The sequence below is a fragment of the Bacillus rossius genome, chromosome 1 (assembly GCF_032445375.1).
Source record: "Bacillus rossius redtenbacheri isolate Brsri chromosome 1, Brsri_v3, whole genome shotgun sequence".
Lineage (NCBI taxonomy): Eukaryota > Metazoa > Arthropoda > Insecta > Phasmatodea > Bacillidae > Bacillus > Bacillus rossius.
The window spans coordinates 285,831,819-285,855,949 of record NC_086330.1 but is presented as its reverse complement, the minus strand read 5'-3'; the positions used below and the strand labels follow the sequence as shown (position 1 = coordinate 285,855,949).

Sequence of the window (24,131 nt, the reverse complement as noted above, 5' to 3'; positions counted from 1 at the left end):
TAATAGATAACGTTGAATAAGAGAAGGTTGTTTAAGGTATGTTGATTTTCCTTGCCAATATCTAAAAGTAAATTTGTACAAACGCGAAATATAGTTTAAATAAGTAGTTTACTTTTAAAATAAAACCATATTTTGAACGTAACACTGACGATTGGCCCAATACAAAGTTTTAATAGCTAATTTTCACTTCACTCGGGTACAGAATCCCATCATTCAGTGATTTCCGTGGCTAGCTTCTTTTGGGATTTCATCATTCTCAAACGTCGGTAAGGGAAGCTCCTCTTCAAGGTCGCCTAACGATGCTGATAAGACCTGCCGGGTAATTTGAATCGTTGGTCTGGGATTTTCGAGGGGGGGGGGGGGGGGGGTGAAGGATGATGTCACGACTGGGCTGGTTAACCTAGTTCTGCCAAATACCGCCAGGGGCGTATACGGCCGATACCCAGCGATGAAAGCGATCGCAGCGGCGGAGCTTGGAACTACAACAATTCTTCTGAGAAACCGGACAGAAAATTTAACCTGGGCTCGCGACTTCTATACATTATATATATTCAATGCTAGAACCCAGGTAAAAAAAAACCAAGAGTGATAGTGATCTTCAAAATTCTCGTACAAAAGCGTACGAGACCCAACTTTACCTCGTACAACGTACACAGGTTCTAAATTCTCGTACAAATACGAGAATTATCGTACGTCTGGCAACACTGTTTACAACTTGGTTCCCCTTTAATTTGGGGGGAAGACCCCTAAGTTGATATTCGGTATGACACACAAAGAAACAAAATAACGAAACTAAAACATTTAGACATAATTTCTCTGAAAAACTAATATAAAATAAAAATGGGTTTCAACTTTATTTTTGTGAAAACAAAATAGTATACACATTAAAGTTATTTTAATACTTGCTACTTGAAATGTACGTTATCACAATTTACCACAAATTTCCCTATTCCACGTAAACAAAATATATCCAGAGTAACGTCACAAATTGTTACACAAAGACAGAAATAGATTCTGAACAGAACACAAATTTAGTTTCACGATGGCTTATTATTGTCATGGAGTTAACAATAAAAATCATGCATTGTAAAGAGAGTGCAAATGCACACTTAAAATCGCACTGAAATCTAAGGACTAGATGGGCTTTTTATTTTCAAGTGTTATTTCTTGTGTTATAAACATACGTTTATTTTACCTGGAACTTGGCAACACTGTTGTTTTACCCGTTAATACGTAAAAACAGTTTCTTCTTTATCTCGATTGGTGCTATTTAGGTCGTTGGTATTTTCATTCTCCTATATCAAGAATTTTTATGGATGTGCGAGTATTTTATTTTAAGATTTCGTGGTTTGCGACAGTAAACGGCGTGTAAAAAAGATACCAAATTTATAAAAATATATTTGCTAGTTTGCTACAACAGGTTTTCTTTGTTTTATTTTTAAAGACTGTTCAGAAGAACACTATCGTAAAGTTTCAGGGGATGGCACTTGCAAAAATTTTTTCTTCTGTAGCTGCAGCAGGGTCAGTTATTGTCAGTGGAATGATAGCATTAGATAATCAAGTGGCTGAAATTGAGAGGATATCCAGTAGTTCCTCTTGCAGATTTAAAGTACAATATATAGACAACGAGTACGATGTTCATGAACGTGATGCTGTGGTGTATTTATGTACATCTGCCACTGCTGCCTTACCAGATGCAGAATGTATCGAATTGCATCACTGGACAATATTGGTTTATTTCGAAGACGGAGCTTTCAGAACGCTAGATGGTGAGTACATGCAAGTAGTGGAGTATGTTAGCTGGCGGTTTGAATGTGTTTGGGTTAGAGTACTGGATAAGGCATGAGTGTAAATTATATTATCGTCCAAATTGGTTACAAATTAATCAAAGTCAGTGTAAATTCCCAAAAGAAACAAAATTAAAATGAAAAACAAAAGTGGTCAACCCACTTGCCTCCAATCAAGGTGATCAAAGAGTTGATAGGTACCCATCAGGGTAAAACACTGAGGATAAGTTAGATTCGAATCTGAAAAATTACCGTAAAGTACCATAATTATCGTACACACCTTAAAAACCAGAAATTCCTTCGTGCAACAACAGCCTAAGTCAATTCCTTAAATTAATGTGTATAAAATAGGGGAAAAAATTCATATATGCATGTACATGAACTTAGACGTGTTAATGAAATGGTTTGCAAGACATCTTCAAATTAAATAAAAATATAAATGTTTAATTAGGATAAAAAATATTCGAAACAGAGATTAAAATTAGAAAACAAGCGTAATTTTGATATATAAAAATTAAACTAGACAATGGTGCAACATTCGGCTTGGTGCAAACGTTTAAGAAGACCCTTGGGTACACCACACAATCTTCAGAAACGGGGGATATGGCACCATTTTTTACCACGAGCCCCCCTTTGTGGTGATTGTGTTTATTTTGATCAGACTTGTCAAAAAAAAGTTAATAAAAATTGAACTAGACAATGGTGCAACATTCGGCTTGGTACAAACCTTTAAGGAGACCCTTGGGTACACCACACAACCTTCAGAACTAGTGGATATGGCACCATTTTTTACCACGAGCCCCCCTTTTTGGGCTTGTTTTATTTTGATCAGACTTAATAAAAAATTAATAACATTTAACTAGACAATGGTGCAACATTAAGCTTGGTGCAAACGTTTAAGGAGACCCTTGGGTACACTACACAACCTTCAGAAGAATTCCACCGTCTGCTTCGGCCATGTTCGCTTCAGTTCGGCAAGAAAGCGCTACCTTCGTAGCTTCTACCACGTGTTTTTACAGCCAATCCCCTCCCTGAACCTTTGTACCATGCCACCCCCCCTTCCGAAAGGAAACTACTGCGGCAGCCTTCCTGCTGAAAGCGGTCCTACCAGCACTTCTAAACCTAGCAACGCTTCTAAAACAGCATGTTTTGTGTGTCAACGAGTTCTTTTCTTATAGGGCACAGCGCACAGTACTGGGTCTCAAGAAGATAGTGTAACAAATACATACACCTAACGGCACGAGCCAAAGTAAAATACTATTCTGAATAAAATATTTATTTAAAAAATACAATGTCTGGAAACTGCCTGGGCAAGCACTGCTTGCCTTGCTTGCCCTGACGAGACGCCATTGATTGAGATAAAGTCCATGTTGTCCGAACTTTGACGTTCACTTTTTAAAAAGTTTCTGGCAGTCCAATAGTTTTCTGGTAAAATAAGATCTTTCAATCCTTTTCACAGAGACCTTTCTCACAAGCTAAACGTCAAAATTCGTACAATGAAATAGATTATAGTAGTTCTGTTTAAATTAGTGTTATGATTTCCTTGCGGGTTCGTAAGGATAGCCCAATTAATAGATTTTATTTCACACACAGTTTTATTTATTACCACTACTTGTCACTTACAATTAATCTTCTAAGATGGCAGATAATTAATTACATGTAAAGAAATGTCAATTCCCCAGTCACTCGTTTCACACACCTCGCTGGGCCGCACTTCCGGCGCAACTCTCGCCGCAGCACCCCTCGTGGGTCTCCGCCGCGGGACTACGTCGCCGCACTTCGCCGCCGCCGTCACACCCTTCGCCGAGATCCCACTCGACGACTCGCTCGCCACTTCACTCGGGACTCCGCCGCGCCCGCGAATCTATCGCCCGGAAACTCCCGACTCCACTGATCTCACTCACTCCCTGCCCTGGAACCTTCGTCCAAGGACTTCGCCCGGAAACTCCCGACTCCACTGATCTCACTCACTCCCTGCCCTGGAACCTTCGTCCAAGGACTTCGCCACTCTGCCGCACCCGCGGCACTATCGCCCGGAAACTCCGCCGCGGGAGAACTCCCCACTCCGACTCTCTCTCTGACTGACTCGAAGGTCGGCCCAACCTCCTTAAATAGCCCTTGGGTTCCCATCCAGAACAATCGGGCATGTCTCCGAGATATCGCGCGACCTTCGCCGTCGAAATGCCCAGAAACGCATCGTGAGTCCTCGAAGGACGCGGTGGCTGCTCTAAGAACGCCGATAAAGGCGCCTGAGTCATTTTATTCCGCAGTGCGGCCTCTTTTAAGTAACCCGATCTGAGGCAGGTGCGCGCTGCGACGGTCAGGATGTAGCGAGATAGTATGACACGAGATACCAGGGAGAGGATGCGGGTGGAAGGGGGCGCAGACAGGCCGAACGAGTGCGGCGATGCCATGCACTGCAGCCAAGCGCGATCGTAACATTATGATTACCAGTTGTGATTGCAATAATAATAATAATTTATGTGTAATATACTGTAATGCCATTAACATTGACTTTTAAGTTCACTTAATTGGTTACGGAGCAAATATTATGTTGATCGATAAAAAAAGGTATACTTAATTGTACACAACATACATTTATAAAAGTTAACTTAAAGTTAAAATTAAAGTATGGACATTTGGATTTACAGAAAATATATAAACTATTATCTAGGTCCATTGCGGGAAAAAAAAGATAAATTCTTGTTTGACTTTTCTTAAAATCAAAAACGTAGACTACACGGACTTCACGTTTTTTTTTGTAACTTCGAAACGAAATTTGGAGAAACAATTAACAAATTTTCATTTAGAAAATAGTAAACTAGCAAACTGATTAGGATAATATTTCCTGGAGTAATTCAGCTTCAGTTGCCTGAGCCAGTATCTACTTATTAATTCGGGTGCTGGGACGCCGGCCAGACAGAGCGGAAAACTGTTCCAGCCTATCAGGACGCGCCATTGGTATTAACGCCACCTCGCGCGATAAGAGCAGAAAAAGTTGAGGTCAAGCCAATATTTTGTAATGCGGAAAGTGCCGAGATCGCCGATTTTTCAGAATTGAATATGCTGTTATCTTCTCAAACTATTAACAAATTATGTTGTGTTTTATTCTCTACAAATCAACGGTATATTTGTTACAAAACACGAGTCAGAAACGTCAGGTGTATTAAAAAAGGTATAAATAAGAAGTTTCGTTCTGCAGTTGTCAGACAGTTGACAATACTAAACTATTAGGTATGTAGTGTAGACTTGTATTGAAGTTCTTCTTTTTTTTTCGCTTGCAGTAAAATGTAAAATAAACATGAGTGATAATTTTACTTTGTAATATTTTATGTACCAGAACTGTTGAACGGTTTTTATTTAAACGAAGTGGTGTTGTATCACACAGTAACATCCACGAAGCGTAAAGGTTATAAAAGACGCCGAAACAGTAAAGCATAAAATCGGCGTTCCTTTAAACGAAAAAAAAAAAAAGATCTATCCGCTCTGTCTGGTTTGTATGAAACGGGCGTGATAGTCCAGTGTCGTCTTGTGCTTCTCAGCACATCACAAAGCCGTTGCCTCTAGGGATGCAAACGATACATCGATGTTTTCAAAACATCGATGTATCGTTCATGAAACATCGATGTTAGCATCGATGTTTTGAAGAGCGATACATCGCCGATGCATCGACGAAAAAGTCCAAAACATCGACATCGTTCATCATTAAAATTACCCTAGTTGTTTATAATATTTTGGCTATCATTTCATGAATATTTATTGAATATATAAAAAAAACATTCCGATACATTTAGTTTTTAAAATACAATTTTTTAACTATCTATACTTACTATAAAAACCTACATTTTTAAGTAGGTAACAAAAATGTTGTAAATACCTACTGAACTATTTGGTTGATTTCAGTATCAATTTTTTCCCAGTACTTTAAGATGTGTAAAATTATTTGGAAAAAATAAATAGGTACCGTTAAAAAAATTTGTTTACACAAGAATTTTCTTTTAAATTTTGAAAAATATAAGGAAAAAAGCAGCGAGACTTTATGGACAATTTCATAGCTTGTTGTACATACAAGCTATTAATTGGTACCGATACGGTCTCGCTAGCTCTATCGAGAAAATTAATGTTACATTTTAAACCTGCACATACACTTCATGCTTTTCCCTATTTTTTTTCCAATTAAAAATAAATTGTGTAAAAAAATAGTTATTTTTTAAATGAATATAGACTTCTTCAAATACTGTAAAAAAATAAGGATACCAACCAAAATGGTTTAGCGTTCACAACATTTATTTATACTTAAAAATGTAAGTTTTATAAGTATCGAAAATAAAAAAAAAAGTTTCTTGAAAACTAAATGTCGTATCGCAATGGTTTTTGGATATATAGATCTCTCATGATCTGTACTATTTACAATATATTCACGAAATGATAACTAAAAACATAAAAAACAAGGGTAATTTTATTTTAAGTAAGCCTGTGTCTTAAGGCTGCAGGCTGCCCGGGCACACATACGATCAGTGGCGTAGCCAGGATTTGTGTATAGGGGGGTGTTAAGAAGCATGGCCCCCGCCCCCCTGTATTAAAGTGGGTGGTCCGGTGTCCTCCCCCGGGAAAATTTGGATTTTAAGGTGTAAAATAGTGCTATTTCAGCAGTTTTCGGTACTTAAATTTTAATATTGTATTGGTAAAAATTTTATTAATTTTTAATATGAAATTTGTTTGAGTGATCAATAAGAAATTTAATTGAAGATTTGGTGCTAAGGGGGGGATTGAACCCCTAACCCCCCCCCCCCCCCCCCCCCCGGCTACGCCCCTGCATACGGTGCACAGAGCTTCAGGAAAAACGTGATTTGAAAACTACTCAAGATATCCGAGTGGGGTATGTTTACGAAAAGCATTTAAGTGTTCGCTGAATGCCGAAAGGTACTTTTGAATGCGGATTAAGTTTTTAAACTGTGTTTTTAGTAGAGTGAAAATGGCTAAAAGGCGTGTTTTTGGAGTAATTTTTAGGCATAAAACAACCGATACAGAATCTTGAAACCACTTAAGGGCAGTGCAGTACACCTTTATCTTTATTTCTCCGCTATATAATGTTACGGTCACCGCTCAACTTTCACAGCTATCTTGTGGATATTGTGGTCAGGAACCTGTAGTAGGTATGGTTTTTCGCTACATACTATAATTTAAATCATTTTGGCATGTTTTTCCTGATATTTAAAAACATCGGTTAAAACATCGATATATCGGTTGTCAGAACGATGTTTTTTTACATCGATGCTTTTTCGTTTGAACATCGATGTTCGTGATATCGATGTTTTTAAGAGCGATGTTGCATCCCTAGTTGCCTCGACTGCTTCAGCTGACTCATCCCACCCTATCAGCCGTCCTTCATTTGTCAGACGTCCCGCATACACCTATACACAAAATAATAAATAACCTATAACATTGGGGGGGAGGTAGTACTGTAGCTCGTTGGTAGGCATGGTACTCGAGACCAAGTCTTCTCCCTATACAGGAAGTGTAGGGTATAATTTATGCACTGAAAAGAGACATGATTAGTTCATTCAAGCACAGATTTTATTTACTAATCCAAATATGAGAAGCACAATAAACAAACTCTGAGAAATAAAAAAAAAGGTTAACAAAAGAATTAATAACAAATAAGTTATCAAGTAGATTCACGAATAAATAAATACATTAAATACACATTAAAGTGACGTCAGCCGGCAAACAATTATCACTACAACAACATGGCCGTTCTCTCGTCGTCGCAGCTCCGCTGAGGAATAGTATACTTCCCAGTTACCACTACCTACATGCTTATAACCAGACGTCGATTTTTCCCAAAACCAAATAATAAATAATAGGGATGGAATAATACTACATTATTTCTTAAAAGATTAAGACGAAGATCGTCCAAGAAATTGTCGTGGCGAACGAGCCATGGCCAACCACTTACCCTTTGACTTGAGGCGAAGAAAAGTTGTTTCAAACCGACGTGGGCCCGGCTTCCAGAGAGGTCCCCAGGCAAAAAGCCTCGGCCCCTCCCTGGAAGGAGGTTTTAACTACAAAACTGGGCCACTCCGGAAAAAAAAAAAACACGAACACCGGGAAAACTTTGCCACGGGGAAACTGGCTGTCCCCCCTTCCCACAAGAAAAAATGCAAAACAAGTGAAGTCAGCTGTTCCTTCTGCGCAGGCGCGAGCGAGTTTCCCCCTCTCCCTCTTGCACTGCTCGATTGTTTTTTTTTTCAGTCTACGTTTCCAAAGTCGGACGCCAGATGGCAACACTAATCAGGACAGAGTCCTCGAAACGAGTACACGAAGCTGAAAATGACAGAGACAAACAAAATCAACGTTACACAGCGGGTTTTTCTGGAACGGCGTGATGCAACCTCTCAGCGGGCCCTGGCCAGCGACCCGCGAGAATTAGCTAACCACGCAGCCTCGCAAAAGCCCGCGGTGCCTGTAAACTAATGTCGCAGCAACCTATATTCCAATACCCGCGTGTTGAAATCAACCGGCCGAGCCTGGAGACTTGCACGTACACCAACACGTAAACCTGACGAGAAACAAAAGTAAAATAAAATTTAAGAAAAAAAAGTAATGAAATTTCCAGACCGCGACATTACTCCGGTCTACAAGGGCTTGTGCCCCACAAGCCATAAAAATTCCTAACAATGAATAAAACCAAGGGGCAAAGAATTACAAGTTAAATGCCTACAGCGCACGAAGGTTGGGTTTTACCACAACAATTAAATCCAAAGTCTAAACTGAAAAAGTTAAACCAATACATAATACAATTTTAGTAAATAGCCCAGGAAACAATTCTTTCCTGTAAGAATCGCTGATGGCTGGCACATCGTAAAACTACTCGTACGACATACAACTAGGAGAGGCATGAACCGTGGACAGATCAGCCCTAGTTGAAGCTGGAGAGAAGAGTCCTTGAAGTGTGATCTGCAGCTCACACCCAGGATCCAGCCTTCAGAGCAGTTCTGCCCTCAGCCTGCCTTCCTCGCAGCATGTCATCGGGGATGTCTCCCCAGTGAAACTGAACAAACATTTCAACACCAGTATCAAAATCTCACCAAAGAACATACACTACACTGTCAAGCCTATTTCAACAAGTTAATTAGGGTGGGGGGGGGGGGTGTATTTTTAACGTCATATCAAAACATTATGTTAAACAATTAACAACAAAAAAAAATTCAAATTATTCCATTAAGTAAAACTGTGAAGTAACCCTATTGAATAATTATCAAACAATGCTGTCAAATATTTTACCTACGGATACAGTGACTGAGTAACAAATAATATCCACCTCACATTTCATCTTTATCAGTTCCATAAACAGTATAACTAACCAAGGATGAGTCCAGGGGTATGTTATTATCCAACAACAACAACAACAAAGATGATCATAAATATGTCAATAAAATGAAACAAACACAGCTAAATTAAAATGGGAGCTTGGCCTCCAAGAGAAAAGGAATGGACTATACAAGTCAGGAAAACAAAGGATAAACATCAGAAAAGGAACCTGAAATGTCCATAGGATTAGGTGAAGTCCAAGATCTTCATAACACGCCTCTGCAGCTACTAGCTACAGAACAGAAAAAAAAATAGCATTGCCACTGGTTGGCCGAGAGTAACTGACTTCTTCGTTCGGCACAAGTCGACGAAAACGAGCCCCATGCTGATCCGTTTCTTCATTCTTTTAAGACAGAAAGTTCACATACACACAGCAACCGATTTGGGAAGAGGCTTCCACAGTATAACTCCTCATGAGTTATAAGCAGCCCACCACACAACAGGGGAGGAAACAGTAGTCCATCTCCCACACAAGTTCAATGGCTGCACAACACATGGTCCTCAGTCAGGAGGACATACATGACGAAGGAAAGTTCTTCACATAGCTTACGTAATTGTTGGAGTCTCTGGATGTGGTACATCGATGCACTGTCTCTTCTTCATGAAAGAAAAAGAAAACGTAAACACTTGTTGCTAACAACTCTGCCTCACTTGAGTCTGTGGACAATAAATTATACTGTCTTCAGAGGCACAAGTGCACACCGGTTTGGACAGGGGAGGGACTAGATCAGGAACAAGGTATCCCTACCCAGGTTAAGTCAAAGTCGAGCGTAAACAAATAAATTAAAAAAAAAATTAACCCTTGGTTAATAATTGCTTGGACCCCTAGATTCATCCTCGATTGATGTTTTTTTTTTTGTTCTTTAAACAAAAAGGAAAAACCTCTGAACTGAACAGTTAATTACAAAAACATTATAAATCCTAACCACAAAAGTGTTTAACAACTATGTGCCCTTAATGGGGAAAACAAATCAAACATAAACATCAGTTCTGTAAAATTAATCACACAGGGTGAGGTAAACATGAAATTCCTCACCTGACTCACTAACCAACTTAGATTTTAATCGACAATTCTCAGAAAATTTCTCACGTAAGTTAAAGGTTTCACTTGTAGTTGCAACATCAGTCTGTACAGTAGGTGAGATTTCCTCAGTTTTCCGTAATTTCCACTTGAGTGACAACCATTTGCATAGCAGAAAAAGAATCATACACATTATGACACCAAGTATATATACAGTTATGCTTATCTCCATTGTTAACATGACATTTTCACTAAAAGCTGATACGCGGGGGAAGGTACCAATCCCCACTAGATAAGGGTTTCTTACAACAATTAGTAATAAAGTACCACCAATCACAAATAAAGAAATACTTTGTAAATGTTTTAACAAAAAGCTTACAACTTCCACCGGGTCTCGCAGCTGTAATTCTTCGGGCCTCGCAAAGGAACGTGAAACAACCAAATTCAAGTGAGGAATAACAGATGGCCAATCCTCGTCTAAACAATCTTCTAATGAAGGAAAAACTGTGTGTGAAGATGCTGTTAAAGGTAAAATCTTTAATTTTTTTAATTTTGACCAAGCAGCTGAAATCACATGAATCATTTGGAATTTAGCTTTAGAAAGAAAATCACACGGATAAAGTTCATTAATTTTAAGCTCATCATTCATGTACAAGCGACAATCGCAAGGGACCTCAATGTCCACAGCGCCAGGTGGATCCGCAGCAGCTAAAAACAAGGTTTGGTTCTTATTCCCTAAACACTGTACTTCTAGATTACCAACAGGGTTAGTTAGAAAATACCGTTCAGGACCAGCCTGCGTAATCATGAGGTGGGTTCCCGAATGGCATCTGTAAGCACACAGTTCACCAAGTTTCTCTGCAGTCACTCCCTGAAATAAAGCTTTAGGACATAGAGAACTTCCCATGGCATCACCTGAAAATCTGGGAACAAAACATAAACTGTCTTCGAAGGGACGACAATCCAACAAATTTCTACCCTGAATGGTCACCAGTTGCTCATTATTTACGGCTAAAAAGTTGGGCTCGTGCTCTAAGTGGCAAGTGTTATTTTTCCAGCGGAAAGGTACCACAACAAACTGAAATAGTTTCCAATTGGAATTAACATGAACAATAGGTATCTTAAGTTTGACATACAAGTTCTCCTGATAAATGTGACAGCGACAAATAGGCAAATGAAAATACTTTTGTACTTGGGCAACACTAATAGTTAAACGATTCTAAACAAAGATGGGTATAGGTTAACTATTTGAAAAGTCTTAAAAAAAAATTATTAAACATACCCACAGGTACAAACCTCAATACCAAAACTAAATAATTTTACCAATAATCTCATCAATCAAAATTTAAATTATTCTGACGATCTGACCTCTGGCACCTGGTTCACGAATGACTCCAACCCGAAATCGATGACTCGCAACATGCTTCTAACTTTTTCAAAACAACAAAAGCCAATAGATGCCTGACATCCACCTCCAGTGGACACACATTGTGGGACTCTAACCCAACAACAACAAAAAAAATTCTCAGTGGCAGGATTGGCTCGACCAATCATCCCTGTGGTGCCAATTCCTGGCCCACCACTTCTACACCTCCGTGCCTCTTACATTGGTAGCCACCACTACTTCAAAAGGACACAACATTCCCCAGGCTCATTTCTCATTTACTAAGGGTCGCCTACCCTGCGAACCCAGTCACAACCAGGGCCTCCATGCCCTCACGCTACAGCCCATTCCTCCAGGGTCTGTATTACATTACTCTATAGCTTCCTACACTGGCATCATCAACAAATAAATTTCGTTAACACAGTAACTACTCAATAGAACCAGGGCCGTAGCCAAAATCAACAATCAAAACAAGGCAAAAATTAGGTAAGTTACTTTTAACCGTTATTAACTGTTTAACTTGCTCTCTTAGAAAAACTAAACTCCTGAATCAACAATCATAAAATTAAACTGCTCAAAAAAAAAAAAAACTTTTCTTTGTTCACTTAAAATCTACCTGTTATTAATAAACCACGAAAGCTGAAATAAAAATTGCATTAAACATCCTAGACAAAAATTTAACAAAAATTAATGAACATGATAAGAAAATAAAAATACTTTCACCTTAACATCTGCTATGCTGTAGGCAGCAATCAGCTGGTTGGTCTCGTCTGGTGAAAACAGCAACACCTCGAAACAACAGCTACTGGTGGTGCCATCAGATTCACTCTGATGTGCAGCCAGCAACACCATGCTCAGTCTTCTTAGTCATGAAGTCAGTCACAGGTCACCACTGAACTGAGTACTGTAACACTACTTTCACAAAACCAATAAGAATCGAGCACAAACAAAACAACTCATAAAAAAAAATTTTTCTCTGTGTCACAAGCTAAATACAAATTTTTGTGTAATTAAAATAAAATTGTAAATAAATAAAAATGCTTTATTACTTGTGTCAACAAATGTATAAGGGGCACTGTATTAAAAATAAAAAACTTATTTAAATTTTAATTATGTTGAGAGAACAAATTAAAACATTACATTCCAAGTAGAATAAACAAAATAAATTCAAAAATGCTCTATCATAACTGTCACCACTCACTCTATTATTTAACTTTATTACTTAAAATACTTTACTCAAAAACCAATTAAAAAAAAAATTAACTCACTTCCATTATCCTTAACACAATAAACTTTCTCATAAATTAATTCAATAAAATTTAATTTAATACGTAGGCAGGTACACTAACTCACTCTCCAACAATGATTCACATTTCCCTACTTCCTAACTTTAACACAATTCCATTAACTTAACCCAGGGAATTTACCTCCAGGACAACCAAAAATTTCGATGTAGTGCCTATCTACTATAGGCCCACTACACAGGGGACTCTAACCCCACCAACAAAATTAATTGAAGTGGTACCCTTATCCCATACGGGATAGCCACTTCGGTACTACCATGGGGAACTCCTGCCCCAAACTACTAACAACACAGGGTTCTCCCGACCCTTAACCAGTAGCCAGCCCATCTCCTATGAGTCTGCGCTACAGTCCCTACTCTCCCAGGGACACCTCAAATTGTCCCAGCTCAGCTCCACTGGCTGGACAATCACAACAACTCTCTCATCTCAAAGACAACACAAATTATACCTTACTGTTCCCCTGGAGTTCATTCCCTTAACATACCCAAATAAACAAACCTCACACTTTTCTCAGAGCTAATCCACTCTACTGTGTACCTCCTACAATTTTGAAATGCAAAGTTAGAAAAAAAATTAATTATTAAAACAAAAATAATTATAATGACAAATAAATGAATACTTTAAAATTATTACTCTCAACATTATTAAATTAACTCATAAAAAAAAGACGGTGAATTCAATGACGCACATAAAATTAATCCTTAAAAAAAAATAACTGTGAAACTCTTATCTGTATCCTTGGAAAACCAGTCGGCTGGTAAACACCGGGCCGGAACGATTCTTGCCGCGCCGTGCCGAGCCGGGCCGCACCAGGCCGTCCGCCGCTCAAGGACAGCGCACAGCTGACCGTCGCGCTCGTCACCGCTCCACGACACATGACTTTCCTCGCCCGCAACAAGCACTGTCTACAACATTACTTAACACAAGTTTTAACATTGTTCCTAAACCAAAACTCCACACAAACTCTTAGATTCTTAACCAAAATTTAATTATGATAATTTTCAAAATTAATTAAATAATCATTAAACCGGAATTAAATTTTACGTAATTAAAATTAATTAACCTTGATAGGTGACCTGATCAAAAAAAAAGAAACTCATGACTGACTGACTGACTGACTGACTGACTAACTTAACTAAACCAAAAACTTTTTATTCATAAAATTTAAACAAAACAACAGTAACATTACTAACAAAAATACGTGAAGCACAACGCAACGCGTCCGCCGCGTGCTCCCACACGACACTGCTTCCACAGCTCTATAATAAAACATGATTAAATTCGAAAGAAAAAGAGAAGAGAAAAAATAAAATAAAGCACAAACAACCCTACAAGAGACTACCCGAAGCCTCACACCACTTGTGACGTGACTCCGTCAGACGTCCCGCATACACCTATACACAAAATAATAAATAACCTATAACATTGGGGGGGAGGTAGTACTGTAGCTCGTTGGTAGGCATGGTACTCGAGACCAAGTCTTCTCCCTCTACAGGAAGTGTAGGGTATAATTTATGCACTGAAAAGAGACATGATTAGTTCATTCAAGCACAGATTTTATTTACTAATCCAAATATGAGAAGCACAATAAACAAACTCTGAGAAATAAAAAAAAAGGTTAACAAAAGAATTAATAACAAATAAGTTATCAAGTAGATTCACGAATAAATAAATACATTAAATACACATTAAAGTGACGTCAGCTGGCAAACAATTATCACTACAACAACATGGCCGTTCTCTCGTCGTCGCAGCTCCGCTGAGGAATAGTATACTTCCCAGTTACCACTACCTACATGCTTATAACCAGACGTCGATTTTTCCCAAAACCAAATAATAAATAATAGGGATGGAATAATACTACATTATTTCTTAAAAGATTAAGACGAAGATCGTCCAAGAAATGGTCGTGGCGAACGAGCCATGGCCAACCACTTACCCTCTGACTTGAGGCGAAGAAAAGTTGTTTCAAACCGACGTGGGCCCGGCTTCCAGAGAGGTCCCCAGGCAAAAAGCCTCGGCCCCTCCCTGGAAGGAGGTTTTAACTACAAAACTGGGCCACTCCGGAAAAAAAAAAACACGAACACCGGGAAAACTTTGCCACGGGGAAACTGGCTGTCCCCCCTTCCCACAAGAAAAAATGCAAAACAAGTGAAGTCAGCTGTTCCTTCTGCGCAGGCGCGAGCGAGTTTCCCCCTCTCCCTCTTGCGCTGCTCGATTGTTTTTTTTTTCAGTCTACGTTTCCAAAGTCGGACGCCAGATGGCAACACTAATCAGGACAGAGTCCTCGAAACGAGTACACGAAGCTGAAAATGACAGAGACAAACAAAATCAACGTTACACAGCGGGTTTTTCTGGAACGGCGTGTTGCAACCTCTCAGCGGGCCCTGGCCAGCGACCCGCGAGAATTAGCTAACCATGCAGCCTCGCAAAAGCCCGCGGTGCCTGTAAACTAATGTCGCAGCAACCTATATTCCAATACCCGCGTGTTGAAATCAACCGGCCGAGCCTGGAGACGTGCACGTACACCAACACGTAAACCTGACGAGAAAAAAAAGTAAAATAAAATTTAAGAAAAAAAAGTAATGAAATTTCCAGACCGCGACAATATTATTCATCATAAACTAAAGACTAGTTGTTTACTATTTATTACAATCTGGTGTGATTTACAGTATGAAAGGTATTGAAACTGAAAGTTGAAAAATCTTCCTATTCGCCCCATTTTATGGTATCTATATAAAAGTTGGATGTATATAATGTTTTAGTGGGGCACTGATAAAATCTGGTGCCATATCCCCCATTTCTGAAGGTTGTGTGGTGCACCCAAGGGTCTCCTTAAACGTTTGCACCAAGCCGAATGTTGCACCATTGTCTAGTTTAATTTTTATTAGGTAACCTATTTATTAACAAGTCTGAAATAATTACACACTTTTACCACAAAGGGGAGCTCGTGGTAAAAAATTGTGCCATATCCCCCGGTTTTGAAGGTTGTGTGGTGTACCCAAGGATCCCCTTAAACGTTTGCACCAAGCCGAATGTTGCACAATTGTCTATTTGAATTTTTATTAATTTTTTTTATTGACAAGTCTGATCAAAATAAACACAATCATTACAAAGGGGGGCTCGTAAAAAAGAAGTGCCATATCCCCCGGTTCTGAAGGTTGTGTGGTGTACTGAGGGGTCTCCTTAAACATATGCACCAAGCAGAATGTTGCACCATTACAAGTCTGAACTAAATACACACTTTTACCAAAAGGGGGGGGGGGAGGGGGGGTCGTGGTAAAAAATGGTGCCATATCTCCCAGTTTTGAAGGTTGTGTGGTGTACCTAAGGGTCTCCTTAAACGTTTGCGCCAAGCCGAATGTTGCACCATTGTCTAGTTTAATTGTTATTAATTTTTTAATTGACAAGTCTGAAATAAATACACACTTTTACTACAAAGAGGGGCTCGTGGTAAAATATTGTGCCATATCCCCCAGTTCTGAAGGTTGTGTGGTGTACCCAACGGTCTCCTTAAACGTTTGCACCAAGTCGAATGTTGCACCATTGTCTATTTTAATTTTTATTAACTTATTTATTAACAAGTCTGAAATGAATACACACTTTTACCACAAGGGGGGGGGGGGGGCGGGCGTGGTAAAAAATGGTGCCATATTAGTTCTGATGATTTTGTGGTGTACCCAAGGGTCTCCTTAAACGTTTGCACCAAGCTGAATGTTGTACCATTGTCTAGTTTAATTGTTATTAATTTTTTTATTGCAAGTCTGATCAAAATAAACACAATCACCACAAAGGGGAGTTCGTGGTAAAAAATTGTGCCATATCCCCCGGTTCTGAAGGTTGTGTGGTGTACCCAAGGGTCTCCTTAAATGTTTCCACCAAGCCGAATGTTGCACCATTGTCTAGTTTAATTTTTATTTATCAAAATTACGCTTGTTTTCAAATTCGTATCTCTGTTTCAAATATTTTTATCCTAATTAAACATTTATATTTTTATTTAATTTGTAGATCTGTCTTGCAAACCATTTGATTAACACGTCTTAGTTCATGAACATACATATATAAAATTTTTTCCCTATTTTATACACATTAATTTAAGGAATTGACTTAGGCTGTTGTTGCACGAAGGAATTTCTGGTTTTTAAGGTGTGTGCGATAATTATGGTACGGTCCGGTAATTTTTCAGATTCGAATCTAACTTATCCTCAGTGGGTAAAACCTGGATTTTTTACAAAATGAAAACGTGACGGATTATGCAGCGAGTAGGTGGTTATTCACAGGCAATGATGGATGAGGAGGGGACAATGGCAGATTCAGAGGTTTTCACGTCGGGGGGGGGGGGGGGGGGGGGGGGGGGCACTTGCATTTCAGAGTAGCCAGAGAAAAAAATGTCTTAAAATTATTAAATTTGTATTTAATCTACTCACACACACATAACATCCAACCACCAGATTTTATGATTCTACAAGAAATTCATTAATCATATTAAAATATTTTATTGGTTTCAGAAACAATCATTTTTGTCAGCAATATTAATGTAGCTGACAACTGTTTTTTCGGAGGGGGGGGGGGGCAATTGCCCCTGGTCCCCCCCCCCTTGGATCCGCCACTGGGAGGGGGTGTACCAGTAGTCTGTACCAAGTATAATACAAGTTTATTGCTTCATAAGTTGTATTATCCTGTGTATATTCTACCCTTCTAGGGGGGCGGGGGGAGGGGGGCAAGTAAGCCTCTCTAAACCCACCTATGATCCAGGGTATGTTGTATGTACTCCTGTTTCCACCACTAGTGCATTTCATCAATGCTACATTCTAATTTCATCACCTCTCACCATCTCTATTGATTGATATTAGCCACAATTCATTCTGGCTAGCTGGAATGATAGATTGGTTCATCTGACACAGCAGTCAGTCTCCTGGGAGTGTCAGTCTCATTCAATCCATGTAAACCATGTCTTTGGCAAAACACTTTGTGAATGTTTATTTTTATAAATAAAAGTTTCAAGGTTTTATCCATATTGGTATCAATGAATTCTTTCATGGGGCAATAGTAGTGGTGGAAGCCTCCTTCCACCCAAGTTATAAAATATTTGCAAAATATCAGCTACATCCCTACAGCTACTTTTGTAGGCCCATGAGTCAGTGTTAGTAACAATATAAGTGTAATTTGTCTGAATTCACGTGATCAAATTAAAAAAAAAAACTTCAAAATCCTCCCCCCCCCCTTTTTTTAATTTCCAATCCCTCTTACCACCACAGAAAAAAATTCTCTATATCTGTCACTGGGCATTAGGGTCCATGAGCCATGTAATAATAAACAGTAACAAAAGGGAAAAAAATTATTATTAAAAAAAAGGATTGTTTAGAGCAATAATTTGTTACAAATTTTCTCTACCTATAGCTTCTTGCTTTATTTTTCTACTTTGAAAGGGGGAATTGGGCAGCTGCCCCCATCTCCCCTTCAACTCTTGGAAAATAGTCTTGTTTTATAACTATGAAAATATAAGAGCATATCCAAGTATGCAATAACAACAGGGCCGTTGAGAGAAATTAAGGGCCTGGGGGAAAATAACTTTGACCATAACTGAAAATGTGAACTGGAAAACTTGCATGTTTTATATACAAGGTTATCAATTAAATTTATAACAAATAATTTTTGTCCTACTATTTGGGTGAATACAAGAATAAAAATATATTTCTGAACTCAACTGGGTGCAGGGTTGCCAGCTATGGACCCAACCAGTAGATTTTGGGCTGGGTTTTTTTTTATGTAACCCAATTGAAAAACCCCACATTGATATAAATAAAATTTAATGAAAAAAATTAACATGTTTTATTACCTTTTACAAAGTAAGTACTTAAGTACAACGCCTCAAACTTAAAAAATTTTACCACAAAACCTCTACCAACTTAAAATGAAACCCCTTGAGTCTTTGGGTGAAAACTGGCCGGACACTCAGCTTAGAGTTCATAGGGTGTCCTGTCCCAGGCTCTCTCGTCGAGTCATCTCTTCCACCAGCACACCTGCAGACTAACACTCCTGCTCCAACAGCACTTGAGCCGGACTTCATTGGCGCGCTTCCAAACAGGATTGAGTTGTTCCGATGACTGCGACATAGCGACACGAAGAACAGGCCACAGCCCTCTTCGTCCATGTCCAGCATGTCCACTCCTGTCACAAACCAGGGGGCTTGACAAACAGTTCTGTTGCACATCCTCAACACTTGTACGCAAAGTCAATAATAGTTGCCTCGGGGCTAGAAGTCACTGTCGGGAAGAAATTCAAAGTCGGGTATATCATTATACTGCCATGACATGCTAGCCACAAACCAACCACCGCAGTCACACACATATGCCACAAGTATTTCCTTCAGAGATTTTGCTTACTATCTCGTACTCGCTCAGCGAGTAAAAAGGGACACATCAACGGCGAGCATTTTCAGACCTCAGGTGCTACTGTCCACCTTTCACATGTCCCAAACCAGTAAAGCAACTTTTCACAAAAAATTCACCTGAGTTGACTCATCAAATCGCCGACGATTATCTTCTCCACAGCACTGCACTCCAAACCCCTCCTCGACAACTGGACTATATCCAATTTCCCAAGTAACATGGAAGTTGAGCTTACCAGTCCCAGAGTCCAAGTCCACTTTCGATGTTCTATGCGTGCTTGGGCATAGTGATGTTCTTGGTGGTCTGGCTGGGCGGAAGTGTTCTTTGTGCTTCTTCCTTCTGCGTTCTCTGTGCTCTGTGCTCAGATTGGGAGTATATATACTTCTCGGGTGTGCTTTTCCTTCTTCCTCGAATCGCCCAAAAGGTCAGAGTTACTCCTACTTTAGTGGAGACGAAAGGATGGGTGGTAGTCATGTGAGCAGTCATGTGGACACCCTCACCACTCCACTGCTTCAGCCAAGGCATGCGAAACCAGTGGTGATAACATGCCTGTAAGATTGGCCACCCGCAGTACACAGGTGTGAGAGTAGAATCATTCAGGGGTACTAAGTCCAAACCAAGAGAAGAAAACAAGTTGTGGCAGGCAGCAACAATAACCACATCATTAAGAAAACACATTTAAAAAAACTAAATTTGTAGACAATTAAGCAAAGGTTTTCAATAGGCTTAATATTAACAAGTTTATCGTTAAAAAAATTCATTTTCCGAAACCTAACAAAATGAAGAATTTTGAAAGAGAAACCTGGGTTTTATTGAGAAAAAAAACTGTAAAAACTTACATGTGTTGGCTTTTTTCTTACAAAAAATGCAGGTTGTGCCAAAACCCTCCCCCCCCCCCCCCCTTACTTCTAGCCTCCCCCCCTCCTCCATTGGATGTTACCACCTCATAATATCATTTCCCACTTCAACCTATGGTACAAAATTATAATTTTTTTAAACTTTCTGGATTAAAATAAAATAGGGAACCATCTCATTTATCAAATACTTAATACCCTACAAGTTTTTGTTTTAATATTTGTATTATTAAGTCTATTTAAATTTTTATAGATATTTTACAAAAATATTACACTGCACAGTATTGCCCCAGGCAGGGGCACAAATCTGCAGGATTCCAAGGGGGAGCCCGTGGTAATAACCGGGAGGGGGGGGGGGGAAGGGGCCCATGTGGGTCGATAGTTTTGCATGTGGGGTTAACCGACACAAGACATCTTGGCTACTGTGCTTGTATGTTTTATACTGCCCACTTGTTGGCCTACATGCAAGCAATAAGCAAAAAACTTTAACATATGTAAAAATGTTTCCATAAAACTGTTTCGACATCAAACCCGTTTCACAGTCATGCTTCTTAATTCCAGGGGGACCTGGGCACTCCTAGCCTCCCCGGGATCTACGCCCATGGCCCCAGGGGCTGGGGTAATACCATGCAGTATAAGGGGTAATACCTGTCATTCCGCTGGACTCCCACACAAATGGCGACATTCGCCCTACGCACAGTTCCATCCTGAAGTACCAGACATCACTATCGGACCGGTACACAACCCACACGCAGGAGAGCACAACCTTGACCACCTGCAACCTACCCCTACAGGCACCGAGCACACAGTTTCCAATGATAAAGTCCAGAATATAGAAGATATGATTGAGGGCTTGGTCAGCACTGCGAAAACCGACCATACGTTCGCAGTCAACAAAGATACCTTGATGGAGGTTCTCCTCCGCATTTTGAACCTATAATTCAATCTTCTTGTACCATCTCACTTCCTTTCAACCTTAAGATAATACAGTGGAATGCTGGGTCGTTGATCGCTAATTGATATCCCATGGAACACTATCTACGCCTACACAACGTTGATATTATATTGCTTTGTGAAACCAGACTTGCAGACAAATCCATAGTCAGGATACCAGGCTATCAACTATACAGATCTCACAAACCTGACTGGGGTACTGCTATTTTTGTAAATAAATATTTTAGTGTAGAGGAAATATTGATTCAATATCCGCCCAATACTGACAACATTTATGCTGTCGCTATTCAGATCTGTCACCAACACTTTGCATGGGCCATGGTGTCACTATATTTCACCCCAACTCCACCATTGATGCTGATACATGGGACTTTTTCTTACGCCAATTTCCCACCCCTGTAGTGATAGCGGGGATTTTAATAGCCACCATACCTCTTGGGGTAATGCTTATAATGATGCAGCAGGCAAGACATTGCTTGAATTTCTTCATACCTCGAGATATATGATCATGAATGACAAACGCCACACTCGGTTAGGTTGCTACCAACAACAATCTACTGCTATAGACCTAACTCTCATTTCTACAGATCTCGCAGGGCAACTCACCTGGACTGTCTTAGAGGACAATTGGGGGAGCAATCATTTTCCCATACTGTTGACTACGCAGGTCGACCAACCTTTGCCTTCTCAACAGTCTCCAGCAACATACAAGTTCCGTACCCACCAAGCTAACTGGAGTAAATTCCAAGGCCTTCTGGCCGATATCGCACCTGTTGAGGACATAGGCCCAGGAACGGTAAATGAATGTTACGACTATTTCTACACGCAAATCTTGCATGCCGCTAATCAAACCATCCCTATGACATGCCAGACAGCTTGTCATAAACGTAAACCCACATGGTGGAATGATAAATGTCAGGATACAAATAATGCAAGACTTTCGGCCCTTAAAACTTATAAACGCTGCTCCACTCTCAGTAACTACGTAGCATTACAGAAAGCGCAAGCAGTGGCAAAATGGACATGGAAGGGGGTGAAAAAGGAAAAGTGGCAAGCCTTCGGCACATCATTTTCGAGGTCTACTCCCCTGCCACACTTATGGAGGAAGTTTAAACAATTCCGGTCTAGCAAAGACCTCTCTTATGTGACTCCTATCCCTAATGTCATAGTTCCAGCATTTATGCATCATATTGCCCCGGATTATGTTCCCAATGAAGATGTATACATTATACACCGCCTACGACGCCCATGAATAGGCATATAGATCATACTGCCTTAGTTATGCCTTTTATGCAGCATGAACTACAAACTTGTATATGTCATACTCCAAACACGGCGCCAGGAATTGACAAAATCCCATATGTGATCATCCGGAACCTCCCTGAGAAATGTACTTTATACCTATTACAACTATATAATCACATTTTCCTTCATGGTGTAACTCCATTCGCCTGGTGGGAATTCATCATAATTCCTATTAAAATCTGAATAAACCACTGTTAGCCCCTACTTCTTACGGGCCATTGCACTCCGCTCATGCTTTGCAAAGGTTTTTGAAAAATTATTGAAAAATAGGTTACAGTGGTGGTTGGAAAAGAATAAGCTCATCAGACCTGAACAGTTTGGATTTCGACCAGGTATCGGTTCACACGAGGCTATAATATCCTTATTGTCAAAAATTCATGCTGCCTTCAAGCAAAAGACAATATGTACCACGCTCTTTGTAGACCTGGTATCTGCTTTCGACAATGTTAATTTGACTGTATTTTATGAGAAGCTGTGCCATATTGGAATTCCCACTCAAATTATTAAATGTGTACACGCTCTCTTTGTTGTCTGACAATATTACCCAATCACGTCACAGACACCATCGTCTGCTAGAATAGTATATAGTGGCCTTTCGCAAGGCAGTACATTTAGTCTGCTACTGTTCCTTTTGTATACACAAGACTTAGTCTATCACATTGGCCATATATCCTATAACATAACCTATGCATGTTATCTTTAAAAGATTTGTGCAATGGGAGTGCATGACTTGATGTAAGTTTTTGGACATACGCCATTGCTAAGAACTTTTTCTGTTGAAGAAAAACTAATAAATAAAAGAAATAAAAAATAAATAAAAAAAATAAAAAAAAATACACAAGAAAGACAAAAAAAAAAAAACATACAAAATTAAGCAAACAATTGCTGTTGTCAACAAGAATATAAACACCACAAAATATTCCAAAACAGAAATATGGTCAACAAACAAAGAAAAAACAAAGAAAAAAGTACTAAGTAAACAAAAAACACACAAATGATGACAACACAAAAATATTGAAAACAAAATAATTCAGCACAACAGTTGAAACGAGACAAAAACACGACAAAACGAAAAGACAAAAAAATACAATAGTTTTACCATAACAGAAACAAGCGACGTTTCGGGAACTGCTATCTGCTCCCGTCCTCAGGCAGAGACGCACATGGTACGGAAACACAGGTGCGACTGAGAAGGGGCCGTTTCCTCATATGCTCGGCCGGGAGCGTGTGACAGCGATACCGGGAACTATTACGTTCCCATAACTCGCTATGTGGTCGCCAATATAAATAGTGCAACCCCGTCACTTTGATCGAATCATTGGAAACGTCGGCGGGGCGCGATGTGTGTGATTTTAAGATTAAAGGTGGCTCACGGTCCAGAAGAAGTAAAATAGCTGTCGCATGTTGCTTGGCTCTATTTTTAATAGTGTAGGTGTCAGGCGGGGGGAGGTCACCCTTTCCCCTCAGTTAGTTGGCTAACTGATGCATGAGAGTGTCGTGATGTCTGTATTTAGAGGCGTGTGGAGTGTGCGCAAAAATGGCCTAATTAATTTCGTTGTGTGAGTGTAGTGTATAGCTCCAAGGCCGCACATACCCGGCTGACCAAGCAGGCATATCATCGTGTAAGTTTACCGATGTGTAGGAGAAATTACATAGATTAGTAAACACCTGGCCGCCTTAAGGACCGAACTATTGCGTTCCAGTATATTTCGGTCAAAGTTAGGCTAAACCAGTATTGCTGTAGTTAGCCCCCAGG

General features: G+C 39.7%; 1 protein-coding gene across 1 annotated transcript in view; it reads left to right on the top strand.

Moving 5' to 3' along the window:
* The first annotated feature begins 1,213 nt into the window (after positions 1 to 1,213).
* The window catches only part of LOC134527687 (uncharacterized), a 44,308-nt gene continuing 21,390 nt past the window's right edge, over positions 1,214 to 24,131 (top strand). Inside the window, exon 1 of the mRNA XM_063360590.1 lies at positions 1,214 to 1,769. Coding sequence (XP_063216660.1) covers positions 1,481 to 1,769 — 289 coding nt within the window. The 5' untranslated portion in view covers positions 1,214 to 1,480. The remainder of the gene's footprint in view (positions 1,770 to 24,131) is intronic.